Source organism: Ischnura elegans, chromosome 6 (genome assembly GCF_921293095.1).
Source record: "Ischnura elegans chromosome 6, ioIscEleg1.1, whole genome shotgun sequence".
NCBI classification, from domain to species: domain Eukaryota; kingdom Metazoa; phylum Arthropoda; class Insecta; order Odonata; family Coenagrionidae; genus Ischnura; species Ischnura elegans.
Window position 1 is genome coordinate 93,054,784 of NC_060251.1, and position 14,157 is coordinate 93,068,940.

The 14,157-nt window shown below is 40.9% G+C and overlaps 1 protein-coding gene across 2 annotated transcripts in view; it reads right to left on the reverse strand.

Annotated features, from left to right (window-relative positions):
- Positions 1-12,626, reverse strand: part of LOC124161193 — a 29,398-nt gene extending 16,772 nt beyond the window's left edge. For both annotated transcript variants that reach the window (XM_046537440.1, XM_046537439.1), the window contains exons 1-2: positions 12,164-12,626; positions 2,541-4,094 (exon numbers count right to left, since the gene is read on the reverse strand). In XM_046537440.1, coding sequence (XP_046393396.1) covers positions 2,541-4,076 — 1,536 coding nt within the window. In that variant the 5' untranslated portion in view covers positions 4,077-4,094; positions 12,164-12,626. The remainder of the gene's footprint in view (positions 1-2,540; positions 4,095-12,163) is intronic.
- Between the last annotated feature and the right edge of the window lie 1,531 nt (positions 12,627-14,157).

Consider the following 14,157-nt stretch of genomic DNA (forward strand, 5'->3'; position numbering starts at 1 on the left):
TGAGTACAAGGTACTGAGGTATGTACTGAGTAAGTAAACTCCCTTTGGAGTAATGTGAATTACAAGTGTTTTAATGTGGAAGTTGGTCAGTATAAGCAAAGAAAAAATTAACATTTTAGCGCACACCAACCCTTGTAGTCATCGTATCTCGGCGTTTGTAATGACACTGCTAAAATACCTAAACGCCATAATGACGATAAAAAATTGTCTCATGTCAATGATTGCTGCAATTATAATTAATGATAAACTAGACGCAGTATGATCACAATGAAGGCAACAAAAAATAATGCCATGACGTAGACTTGAACCACGATCCTTCGGTTAACATATTTCCTTTGACTAGTGCACTCTACCACTACCCCAACCGACCCATTGGGAACATGAGGATATTTTGAATTTATATATATATAACTTGTAAAAAGTAACGCATGAAAATTAATTAATTACAGCCTAACTGACGCCCTAATTGAAAAAGATGCAGCAAGGTACGCGGTCTCCCCTTGTTAGCCTTAACGTCTCGCATTTCTATGGAGCGTTGAACCTGTCCTCCTTATTCAAAAATTCAGTAACCATAAATACATCAAAGTTTGGTATACCATTTATAAATCGTTGGAATTTTCCTTCTCCCAACCAAGATTATCTTTTCTTGAACCCATCTTGGACAGCGAACCATTGCAACAACCAGCCAGCTCGGAAATAAGGCTAACATCCCATGATTCTAGTTGCGAAGGGCGAACGTTCCGGCCGGCATGAATACATACGCAACGAATAAGTCTTGCAGCAAACGTCTGAAATAGGTTTATTAGTTTGACTCGGTTCTTACAAAAAAGTTTTGGCATGATAAACGGCATTGTGCCAAAATATACCCAGCGAAAAATAAATGCCATCATGCATTTATTAAAGATTCAATGTGCTATTCGTACTACTCTTTCCAAACTTGAAGTTGACACGTAAATGAATATTAATATATTACGCAATGATGAAGTCGTTTACTCAAAAGAGAAGCAGCCACATATATAATCTGAAGATATTTTATGACAGCAAAAAACGGATACCCTCAAATTCTGTAATTTTTCTATGCAATAATAGTGGTAGAACTAAACGGTGCAGAAGCTGCCTTCTGCTACTGCCTTGTGACGTCACGGCCAATATTCAACATGGACACCCGTTTTCGCGGCCTTTGAATTTTTCCATATTTCAGACGGTCATCTCGAATCAAGTATTCACTATTAGGATTTAAACTCTGGTTTTACGACATTATGTTATTCTGAACTCTAATTTAAAAAATGTGTTTGGTGCATTTGAAACACTAGTGCACTTCCCTATTCATAGGCAATGTTGCCTCATGGTAATAGATGTTGACAGCACTTACATCCGAGGTTCTGGTCTGTTGCAGGAAATCATGGGAATTCAGGATTATCATAAAAGAATGGTGCGGTTTTAGTAATTCATAGGAAGACATTAAGGATAGGGATATGGCAGAGATTTTTCAGGGGCTGCCCGATCCCTTCTTGAGTGCCTTGGGGAGGGTGTCGAGTGCAACAGTCCGTTCGTCGGATGGGAAGTTAAACCGTGATTTCCTTGGCGCCTTTCGTTAGGAGTACGCCGGGTTTCTCTCTCGTTGAGCGACTAGAGTGCTCGTATTGAAATTTATTCATTATGTAAAAAAAACTGTTTGAGACGACAAATTTGGACAGTTAAAAACTGTAAGTAATTCTTTTTTCATTTAAAAATTTCATTTCCATAACCACTCCATTCTTTTATGATAACCCTCAAATACTTGAGTCAGTTGTAGCTTTCACACAATGCGCTCAATATCGCCATTGATGTTTGCGTTGAGCCTCCTGAAACTTTTAGACCTCGCCATAGGTATCCCGTTGCCTAATATCACGGGAACAAGGGAATCGAGTCATAAAACTACTTGGCCAAATACTTGGGCAGGGAGAAAAATTGACCATTTTTACTAGTTGGTGAGCATGCTAGAGGAAAACGAATACGGCTGCGAGGGTAGCAAGAAGAGAATAGCGTAATCAAATGAGTCGTTCATGATTGGGAAAGTTTTTATTAGAGGATAGTTGAGGTAACTATTATTTAAACTTTGTGAACATTTCACTCTATATTTTATGATCGTTTAATTGGAATTAAATTTAATGGAAATAATTCTAATGTGATTAATAAATAAGAAAGTAATTATTAGTATGATTATTTATCTTTCTCCGTTGGATTTAACGTGTTATGCCTCAGCTATATTTTTGTTCAGAATTAGCCTGCATTTACTTTAGTGAACGCCTCGATAATATTCAATTATTTTTGGCCGTTCACTTGTGACTATATTACTTAAAATATTTTCTGGCTGGCCCGTATTTTATTTGAGCTTAATATTTCCCCATTTTATGTCATTTAGTATTTTTTTTAGCTAACTGGCTCTTTTGTCGCAAAATTTAAGGGAATTCTCATTTTTCAAATATTATTTTGATGAAACTTTCTTAAAAACCGGAAACAGAAATTTTCCTGCTTTGTAGGTGCCATTTCAAGCTTACCTTGTTCTCCAACGGCGTGGATTGTCTCCTCCTGGCCTCATCGGGCGAAGGCCTCCTTCTCTTTGGATCTACCATCAGGTCCTCACGGCACCCATCTTGATCTAGCTTGTCTTCATACAGGGATGTTTGTGAATCCCGAATAGTGTGGTGCCATACCGGGCGTTGAAGTGAACTCGAGTGTGAATGAATTACTGATGCCTTGCCGCTATAAATTATCCCTGCCTTATGTGCCGCATTTCCTTCAACCATTTGCTGGCCTGATATTCGATGCTGGGCGTGCAAAGTTGGGCGATGGCTACCTGAAGGAGTTGCGTCCCTTTGCCACACAGTGCTTTCATTGGGGACCGTGCTGAATCCATGCCAATGGTACCTATTTTTTGTCATTTCTGTCGGGTTGAAGGAAGAATGTTGAGGCCTTCGGTTGTAGTTTGATGCGTAGTCACCAGTGACCATATATTCTGGCAAATGAGTCCGCGAGTAGGAGATATTTTGGCCCTTTTTACTGCTGCCAATTACCGGTCGGCCATTATCCTGTAAATACACCAATGGATTGGGCGTATTAGGTTTTATTTCACGTCTAGGAAAGGGGATTGCTGTTTCTCTGTGCTGCGGGGTATTTTCTTCGCGTCGGAGAGAGGGAAGTGTATCTTTGACGGTCTCGTGTTCCACCCAGCGATTTCGGTCGTTGGAATCTCTGACCACGTGTTCAGTGCGGCGTGAAGTGCACCCCGATGGACCAGCTGGCTCAGTTGTCCTGTGCGAGGGCTCATAAAATCTCACTGCTGTGAACTGGTCTCGCCCCGTCCTGCAGCAGTCGCCGAAGCACCCGTGGCCTAGGGTTTGGCCGCGTGGTTCCCCATAAACGCTTCGTTGCATCACGACATCCCCATGCGGAAGTCCCCCCTGGATTACAGCGACTCCCTCTCTGGAGAGATTCCTCGGCTCCACCGGGAAACGAACCATGGAGATCGGGATCAAAGCCCTCCTATCTTGAGCGGTCTTGGTCTCAAAACTATGTACCGTGCATACTCCAGGGATAGAGTCTTCCAGTGGTGAAACATTCAGTAGTCTGCCTCGGGGCTCATTCCTGGTGCTGCATTGATGAGAGTTACCAAACGTATTCCAGCTCGAATGGAGTCGTTCTCTCGGAGATTTTTCGATTACGCTTATGCGTAGATCTTCAGGAAAGCACTGACTGCAATTGCAGGCTGGTGAGTACGACGCCAGGGGTCTTTCTCGAAATGTGTGCTGGTAGTGTGCTGGCGCAAGCTGTTTCATTCTCCCGTCACCTTCAGTCAGAAACGAACTCCCTCTCTGCTGTTGTGAGCCATGGGGTGCGTCTATGATTCTGTGTCGGATTCCGCCGCGTGGACTGATGGAATGGTAGTCTTGGTATCGATTTGCCTCACCTCTTGTGCCAATGGGACATCCTTCTGCGTGAGCTCTCATCAGGTACCATTGGTTTGGTTGGGCGTTAGGACTGAGGTGACCATGAGGGTGGTAGGGGCTTGGAGGCGAAGTACTCGAGGGTTGCATCGTATCACAGTTGAAATCCTGTTCAAAAAGACGAAAGATGGAAATAATATTTAACCTCAGGTTTCCACGGCGGTTGTGCGATGACGTCGCAGGCATCAGAGTTTTGACCACGTAAATGTTGATATGTCGCGACGGTTTCGCCAGCCCTTTAACTAACGTTTTCAGACGTGAATATATGGTGTAGAATAGTTGAGAAATATGGTTTTCTCGGATTCTCAACCAATTGAGTGTCCATTTTCTCCAACGTTTTGAGCTCTGACACGTTCCTCAACATCAGGGAATGGTGCTAGTGTCATGGAGGTGGCCTGTATTTGTTCTTATATCGCAGTTGTGGTGTCTTTCCATTGATTGTCGCCGATTTTCGTTCTCCAATTACTTAATAGTGCTCAGCATCGGCCCCCAAGTGTTGCTCTATGTCTCTATTGAATGTCAACGTGTCGGACCACGAAACGTTGGAGAAAATGGAAACACTTAACGCGGCTGGAAACCCGAGAAAACTTTATTCAGTCTTTTCACTGGGAGAGCACTAGATCTTTCTTCAGTTATGACACTGTTGCAACAAACCAACACATACGCGGCTGACACCCCAAACACTGCGATGCGATGGAGATGGTATTTGAAAATTGAATTTTTAAATTTATTTCTCCACAGTCATTAAATTTTTGGACAAATTTTTCGTGCATAAAATGGAGGGAGGTATTTCGGGTGAAAATATAGATACCTGTAGGTGGAATCCTTTTAAACTTAAGCACATGTCGACGAGCAAAAATTCCAGTCTTTAAACAAAATATGCTTAGCTTTCAATGGCGGAATGCAGATAATCGCAGGTTTTAGATCTAATATAAAGTAAGCAATTCACTTAACCTTTTTATGTATTTTTCAACCTTTGCATAAGATTTTTAGAGAAACAGTGATTGTATGAGAATCACATTAAGGACCATATGATAGTTCTCTTATGTGATTATGCGTTAAGAAAAGGGGTACCTATGTGAAAATATGTAATCCTGTAGACGCCTTATATTAGCTGAAGTAGCGTGATTGGTATCCTGTATGGATTCGCTCCTTCGAAACATGTTCTCTGTTAATGCTAACACGCATTATTGCGTGTTGTGTACCCAGAACTAATCACATATAGATACCCAGTAATGTGTATTCAAGGCTAGGGAGCATGCTTTCAAATGGATCTGCGCAGCTGACATTGAGTTCTGAAGGCTAAAAATGCCAACGCATACTGAGAAATCGAGTCCATACTATGTTCGACATCTACTTACTACCCCGTAAGCCGTGTGGCGAGGGTGTTTGGACATGAGCCGAAAATGCTCATACAAAGTTCCGCCTAGCATTTATTAAGTCATTTAAATCGTTCTATTGGGAAAAACGCATTCCCATACCTATTCGTTCGGCAAAATATATCTCTTAATAATTCGTTTCTGTCGGACCTGGAAATATTGTGGGCTTTTGACGTGATGTTCTCCGCGTCGCTCTGAAAAAAGTATACTCTCAATTTCTCAAGGAATCTAAGAATAGCACGCAACGGTTTCTTTAGCAATTGTTGAGGATTCGCGATTTTTTGCTTTGTATTGTATTAAGTTCACGGATGAACTCTTTCTGCGCCGGATCCCATATGCTCGCTTCATTTTCAAAGGGTGGCCGAACGAGAGGGGAATAGAAACTCTCTTTCAGGGGTGCCGACTTACAAAAAATATTGGGGGGCCCAAACCGGGGATCTTGCCCCGGGAAATTTTGTAAGTAGTGAGTTTTTAGTTTTTTAAGCATTTTATAGGAGTCATATGATCAGTATTAGAACCCTGATATCTGGACACTCCGGGGAAAATCGACAAGCCTGGCACATTTTTTTATCACACCCATAACCAATTTTTGAGGGGGCTCGGGCCCCCTCAAGCCCCATGGAGTCGGCGCCACTGCTCTCTTTTACTTTTTTTATCCGAATTATTCCTAACATCTTCCCATAACTGATTAATCCCAGCTTCTTCAGGGCTCTGCCACAAATATTTCTTATATCCGTTCCTCACGATAGGTTCGAAGTCATCGTAACTCCCAGATGCTTCACTTCATCTGTCGTGTTAATTTTGAAACCGTCCAACAACATGTAAATATCAAACGTATGCAAAATTTGTAAGATAATGGGAACTGTTTGAAAAAGAAAGGAATGGGGAAATTGCGGTTCCGGAGGAGAATAATGGGGATCGAATAAACGGAGGGAATCCCGAATTAAGTCGGGAGGTCGTGGAGGAAAAAAGATGACCGATATCGTTCGAATATTATCTCCGCTGCCTTGTCCTTGATTTTAGGCATTGTTTGCTAGTTCTGGACACCCGATAACTTTTAAACCTTGGCATTTAAGAATTGCTCCATCATCATTGCTTTCGTTTTTGCTCCCTTCATCCATTTATTTCTTTTTCTGCCCATCTTACACTCGATTTATTTCATTTTAAAATTTTAGTCCTATGCCACTGAATGTAGCACTATATCGGACTATTACCTCGGGTTTTTCAACAAGTTAACAGTTAAACGTGCATGAACATGCATGCGCTGAATAGGAGAACCGCGGGACTCGAACCCAGAGCCTCATGTTTGGCAGGCGAGGTCTTAACCCTGCCACCACTGAGAAGTAGACGATTTGATACTCTTTACCCACTCTTCCCTCGTTGTCTAAGATTTCCGCTTCACTCACTTAGGTTTACTTAGTTATTTTACGTAAATGCATCATTTAGTAATTTTACATGAATGAATTTTATATGAATGCATTAATCTGCCACGATTCATAGCAATCAATGAAACGGTATCCGAAGTGCATTGACTCCGATTATACAAATATCCATTGTAACGCAAATTAGGTAAAATATTCTTTTTTTTTCCATTTTCGGTTTTTCCGTCTTTCGTATTCATACTTTTTAGTTTCGGACTGAATGCTGCGATTTCGTTTCTGATACCTACCTACGCAATTTGACTTTGGAAGATTCTTTTTTCTTAATCTATTTCCCATTTTGTCTCTGTCCCCCTAAAGAGGATTTCATTTGTTGAATTTTTTTGTTGACACTTTCTCTAAGGTATGGTATGATATTTGGAGGAGTCGACCGACAGCTGAGATCATTTGCGCCATGAGGGTAGGGTATGGAATGAAGGGTGGAGAGAAACCCGGCGTCGGTATTAGCCTGCTCTTAATGAAAGGCGCCAAGGGGACCACGGCTTAACGTCCCATCCGACGGACGGAGGGTTGCACTTGAAATGTCCTCCACACAACACTCAAGCAGGGATCGGGCAGTCTCTGAAAATTCTCTGCCACTGCCGGGATTTGAACCCGAGCCCGCCGGGTGGGAAGCCAACACTCTAGCACCACACCAACCCGATCCCCACTTTCTCTATGCCTCTCGTACATTCCTTCTAGCAATTTCCTTTCCTCACCATTCATACTTCAGCTGACGAAGAAGCCTGAGGAGGAATTATACGCACCCAGGTTGCTATGGAGTTAAAATCAAAGCTATGACTTTGTGAGTTACCAGTATTATTTCTCTGCATTTTTCCAAGGTTGGTATCGCTTGTTCCACCAAATCTGCATTTCGTCGTTATAATATGTGCTCCGCATTAGTGATTTGACTCACAACTAGAATTTTCGTTTCCGTTCATTCATTTTTTTAATCATTTCCGGCATGTTAGGCATGATGCATGTCTTACTCATGCCCAGTATATAAGTCACGGTTACTTTATTGAATCAAAATTAGTGAATCAAAATTCGTCAATGTATTCCTAAGTCGATTTTATTACTTGGGAAATAATTCATGTGCCTGTCATGTAGATATTTTCATCATAGGTTCTGTCTAGGAATATAATACTTACCTATTTTATCGTTATTTACAAAAACCGTAGTTATTTTTCACGCTTGCTTACTATATATCTCATCTGAAATGGAAAATGATATTTTAAGAGTGTTAGTGTAAGTTCTTAGCGAGCGAAGAGGTAAGGGGGTTCAGAAACCTCAGAAAATTTGAGATAATACGGTCAAGGAACCTGCAGCATATTTTTCTGACTACAGCTTTCTGACTACAGCGTTTAGTTTTCGTTGTTGTAGGGAATATTTTCATGTCAAAGCATCGCAGAGTGAGCCGCTCAGGAATTTTTTCCATTAAACCGCCTCCAGTTTCTTATCCACGATTATATCGCCTTGGGACTTCATGCTAATTTTTATCTAAAATTCTACATGCTAGGAATATATTCTTTTAATTTTTTTTCAAATTTTTAGTTTCCTCCTTAGCGTCTCGTCAACTTTGCAATTGCTGTTTATTGAACGGATCAGCAACCGTTTTCGTGAATGTTCACATTGGTACTTTGGGTAGCAATTTGGCCTCCTTTTAATTTTCAAAAGGCTGAATCCATGGATTAATTCGTTTTGCGAAGGATCCTGAGGGAATAGGAATGATGATCATGCCACAGGGAAATCCGCTCCGTGCTGCTTTTAGCTTCCGCGCACGAGAACGGGTCGAGAATAATTTAGCGGAGATAACGATTTCCAGGCTCCCTTATTTCCTTTTCCGGACTTCCTGGTTTTGAGGGTTTTGGAGATAATATCCGAGCCAAGTCAGAGTTAGAGGAAAGGAAACGCACGATCGGTTTTCATTTGGGTTTGTGCGTGGAGACAGGAAAATTTTTATGTCGCAAAGAATTGCCGTCGTCGGAGACTAGGGTAGTTTCCTTCATCAAAGAAAACGAAATACATTGATTGCGATTCGTTACCCACCATTAATGTATTAATAATATATAAATTATTTGGTTTTAGAAATCCCAGTTTAAACGAATGGCAACGGTCAATTTTAACCTCATTTGAAAAAGGCCAGATTGGCGCCCATGCGATGCCACTCCACGTGACGTAACAGGGACCTAGTTTCTATACGAGTAGATAGGAGTTTTACATCGTCTGAGATTACCAATGCATGCATGAGGCACAGACTTCAGGGAAATATCTATTAATAATCACCTATTAAAACTGCTTAAAGAGGGAAAGTCTCCTTCGTTTGATAAGGTATTAATAATCCTTATTTAAGCCAAGCGCTACCAGCTAGCGGGGTACTCTGCTACCTGGTAGCAGCCAGCATTGCAGCGGAGCACAATATCCACGCCCCAAGGTCACCTCACACGCCGGCAGCTGGAACCAGAAGTACGTCACACGGACTTTTCCCATCATTCCTACTTAGCCGTCGCGTTTTCGCGCGCTTGAAATGTTCCACTTTTCGTTTAATCGCGAAAAATGGATATCTATAAGCGTGAAAGACGTACTCCAGGAGTAATAATCTTTCGATTTAGGCAATAAAAAAATAATAGGAAACCACCCTATTACTGACAATGCTATTCATCGGAGAGGGTTACAGGATGTGCACCGCGCGTGTCCTTCTTTGCAGACAAGTAATCATCGCTACTCATGTACATAGTTATAATTCACATTATTTTGTATGTGTTATGGTGAAAATGGCCAGGTATCAGCAAAAAATCTGCAAAAACAAGACTAACAAGTGAAGTCCCTCAAATGTCACCTCCACATCTCGTTCAAAATTTTCTAGGTGACGGGAAAGTGATTATCATGGGATTTAGTTTTTGTTTCAGCTACCAACGATCAATACTTTTCGAGATATTAGCAATGGTAGTATCCGGAAAACGCCCAACTTTATGCAACCCACAGCACAATAAAACAGCTCTTCGTCCTAGCGAAGGGTCTATTTGGTGCGCTGATGGTAGCTTAAATGTATGCGTTTTTGTGGTACTTTTCGTTGCTAATATCTCGAAAATTATTAAGCGTTGGCAGCTGAAACAAAAACTAAATCCCATGAGAATCACTTTCCCATCACCTAGCAAATTTTGAACGAGCTCTGGTGATGACACTTGATAGACTACCCTTGTATGATATGCAGCAAAGTAGAGGAGGCTCGGACAAAAACTAGATTAGGGAAACAAATCCTTGAAGGGCTGAAAGACGTTTGTTAACTAGGCTAAACACAATTTCGGCTTAATTTTATTCTCTCAAAGAAGTAAAGCAAACTTTTTCTCAAATTCAGATTGGGAACTAACTTTAGGTCGGCGTTCTCCGTGATTTATTAATAGGTTTTTTCCTCTTTCCGGCTTACACGTTATTTTTATAAATTTATAGGTACTTTCTTACTAAAACATTAAAAATATTTTCTCCGCCTTAATGTGAATCTTCATAACTGTTCACATATTGAATTATAGAACATGAAAAATAGTTGAAGTATTGAGGTTTATTTACGTGGAATAAAGTGAAGTGGTCACAACATCATTTCATGAAAATGTCGTGAAACACCATGTGTTATAAAATAAAATGGACGTGGTTGAAAATTTTGTTTTTTTAATTTCTCCGAAAATTATAATTACATGCTTCCGTTGACTTTTTCAGGCCGAGTCGGAAGTTCTTCCCTTCCGCTGTCCAATTACAATGTAATAATACAGAAACAGATTTCACAAGTAATTTGTGGAAAACTGGACCCAATATTTTTTTCAAACGAACGCCGATATGAAAACAATCCCACATAAGAGCATAAACGGCAAGATGGACATGAATGGCAAAATGAACACAGGTAACGAAGCCCAGACGGACCATTCGGCCGTTAAACTGTTCGTTTTCAGAGGGAAGGAGGGGCATGGGAGAGAACGTAAGGGAGGGACTCAGTGGCCTATGACCCGGCGTCGGTGGTCTGTATCATAACAGCAATTTTTTTGTAACAATAACGCACTTAATGGAGCAGGTTAGTGATTGAGATGCATTTTAAAATACTTCTTTCTGAGCATAACCACTGGGTCGAATACGTCACTCGAGTGCAGTGAAGATTTAAAGAATGAGCAGGGAGTTTTAAGAGAACAGTTCATTTTCGAATCGATTCATTTCAGTGAACAGATAGGTTTGACTGATCGGTTCTTTTTTACTCATCACTTGTGGCTATAGTCCCAGGTTTCGTCGCATCAAAAATTTTATCTTTGTAGGACCAATTGATTTCTCGCTCTACTCTAATTAGTCCGCCTCTCAGCAAATCGCTACAGATTCTGGTCGATTGTAAAAACGTTTTTCCTTCTAACTGAGCTATTTTCTCCGGTGGCTCTACGGAATGTGTTTTAGTTGTTCTCGAACAACACATTATTTATTTCTCGAGGTTAAAATGGAAAAAAAGCTTTAATAATTTTCACCAATAATAAAAAAACAAACTCAGCCTTATAATCATGCTCAATATATATCTCGCAGTTATAGTTTAAATCCTGGAGTCATTCTATGATGCCACTAAGGAAATCAGAGACAGATTACTTTCCAGCGAAAGTGCTTCCTTCAAAAATGAGATCTTTTAAAGTTCATTATTTGCTAAGTTTAATTTATTTAAATGACGTAGAATGAAGGACATTGACGTACGATTTTATCCAAATAAGTGAATAGCGCTGAGAAGATAGTGGCATGTAATAGGGGCCTACGGAATTCCGTAGGTCTCTATTCTGTGGTAGTTGTGTGGTATATAACAGAATGCTGTATTACAGCATGTTTAATACAGAATAATTTTATATTCCTCAATAATTACTGTAAAAAATGTAAAATTATGCTCTCTTTTAAATAATATTATCAAAGGATTACGTGATGGAGTGGTGGATAGTGGATCTAGTGGAGAATACCCAAAATTGGACTTTAGACTGGCCTTTACTTTTCATAATTGCAAAAAGAGTCGATTTCTTATCCCCAAAAAGATCGAGATGAATATTTTATCCGCGTGATAAAATTTTGTGAATTTTGTACATCGGTAGTCAGTTTATATAAATAGTGCTTTTATGAGCCCCATAAAATCTAATTTCAGATCCTTATTTCTTAGGGCCCTGGATGTTGCTCGGTTTTCCGTTTTTTAAAAGTGACCAAATTTTAACATGAGAATATAAAATTTATTTCGATCATTTTGAGAGTTGTAAAGCATAACTTTTCCCGATTCTGAAAACTAACGGGCTTAGTAGCTATGCCTTTTGTACATTTTAACGATTATAGAGGAACAGCATTACACCAATGCAATTTAGTTCGATGCACGTCGACTCACCTCAGGTAATATTAATCCGACTTGAGCACCCTTTGTCCATCTTCGCGCTCTCGAAAGGGACTCCTTGTGACTTGGGTCCTGTCACTTCTCCTGATTGAAGAACTACACCACAATACCGTCAAATATTTACTGGAAGCACGAAAAATTCTGTGTCTGCATCAAGTTGTCTAACCACTCGCTCACTGATTCATCCAGAAGGTTGGTTCAGATAGGTGATGATGGAGCTCATCCCAGACTGAACAACTGGAGCGTGAATTTAGCACACTCAGGGCAGTTCCTTTCCCTGTGTCACCTTGCACTAGGAGGGTTTTGGATCGGACTCCCAGCCCTGGTGCCCGTTCAGAATTTGACCCCGGAGCCCTTGGATCAGCAGCAAAGTGCTCTAAACAGCAGCATGCTACGCTCCCAAAGTTCTCTGTAACGTCGAACGGAAAAATTAGATCGTGATACAGCAGTGGCTGGCGAGTCGTGACAAAGGCGTTTTTTCTGTGGTGGCGAATTTTGATAGCTTAATCACGCTCAGTTAGGAACTGCTTATCTTAGTGATTATTATTGAGGGGGGTAGACTTGAGCTTCCAATCTCATATCAATTGCCGCATTTTCCCGAGTTCTTGGATAAAGACGTGCTCTTTCTTTTGCTTTCTGCGGGCAAGGTCAATCGCTCGAGTCGATTTCATGGCCGCTCGCCATTGGGCGTTGTGCTGTGGTTTATTTATGGAGAACAAATAAGAATACTATCACATTTGGCCGACGGTTTCTGCGGCACATTTGTTTAGAATTTCTCGCTATCTTTACGAGTATTCTTCACATCTACATACTTCCCCCTCAAACCGCCTCAATAGGTGTGTGGCGAGGGGTGTTAGGACACCAGCCGTTAACAAATAAAAACTCCTTACTTTTAGTGCCCTGTACATATAGTGGGGTTCTAATATGATATGTGATTTGATGCTTTCCCGGCGAATTATGTGGGTAAACAGTTCTAGGGATTTCCACCGGGTCAATTCTTTCATAATGGCCAACGTTTCAAGCGCAGGGCTGGAGAAGTTACAGATGCCTTGATGATGAGCGCCGAGACGGAGCGTTGGCGTTATGAAAGAATTAACCCGGTGGAAATCCCGAGAACAGTTTACCCTTCTAATATAATGTTCTTCGTGTCGCTCTGAAGGAGTCCTTTCCCAATTATTCAAGCAATTAAAAATTCTTATATTGTTCGGTGACAAAACCAATAGGGTGGTTTCCTATTATTTTTTATTGCCTAAATGGAAAGATTATTACTCTTGGAGTACTTATTTCACGCTTATAGATTTTTAAATGACGATATCTATTTTTAGCGATTATATGAAAAGTGAAAATTTTCAAGCGCGCGAAAACGCGACGGCTAAGTAGGAATGATGGGAAAACCCCGTGTGACGTAATTCTGGTTCCCGCTGTCGGCGCGTGAGGTGACGTTGGGGCGAGACTTTGAGCGCTGATGCGATGCAGGCTGCTGACAGGTAGCAGAGTACCCTGCTAGCAGGTAACGCTTGGCTTAAATAAGGATTATTTACACCCTATCAATCGAAGGAAACTTTCCGACACTAGGCAGTTTTAATAGGTGATTATTAAGACATGTTTCCCTGAGCTCTGTGCCTCAAGCATGCATTGGTATTCTCAGACGATATAAAACTCCTATTTACTCGTATAGAAACTAGGTCCCTGTGACGTCACGTGGAGTGGCATCGCAGGGCGCCAATCTGGCCTTTTTTAATGCGGTTAAAATTAACCATTGCCATTCGTCTGAACTGGGATTTCTAAATCTATTATAATTCGTATAATATGAATACACTAATGGTGGGTAACGAATCGCAATCAATGCCTTTCGTTTTCTTTGATGAAAGAAACTACCCTATTCCCATACCAATCCGTTCGGCAAAATATCTCTCTTAAATTTTTTTTTCTTTCGGACCTGCTAGCATAAGTAGTGGGGTTCTAATATGATGTTATACGCATCGCTG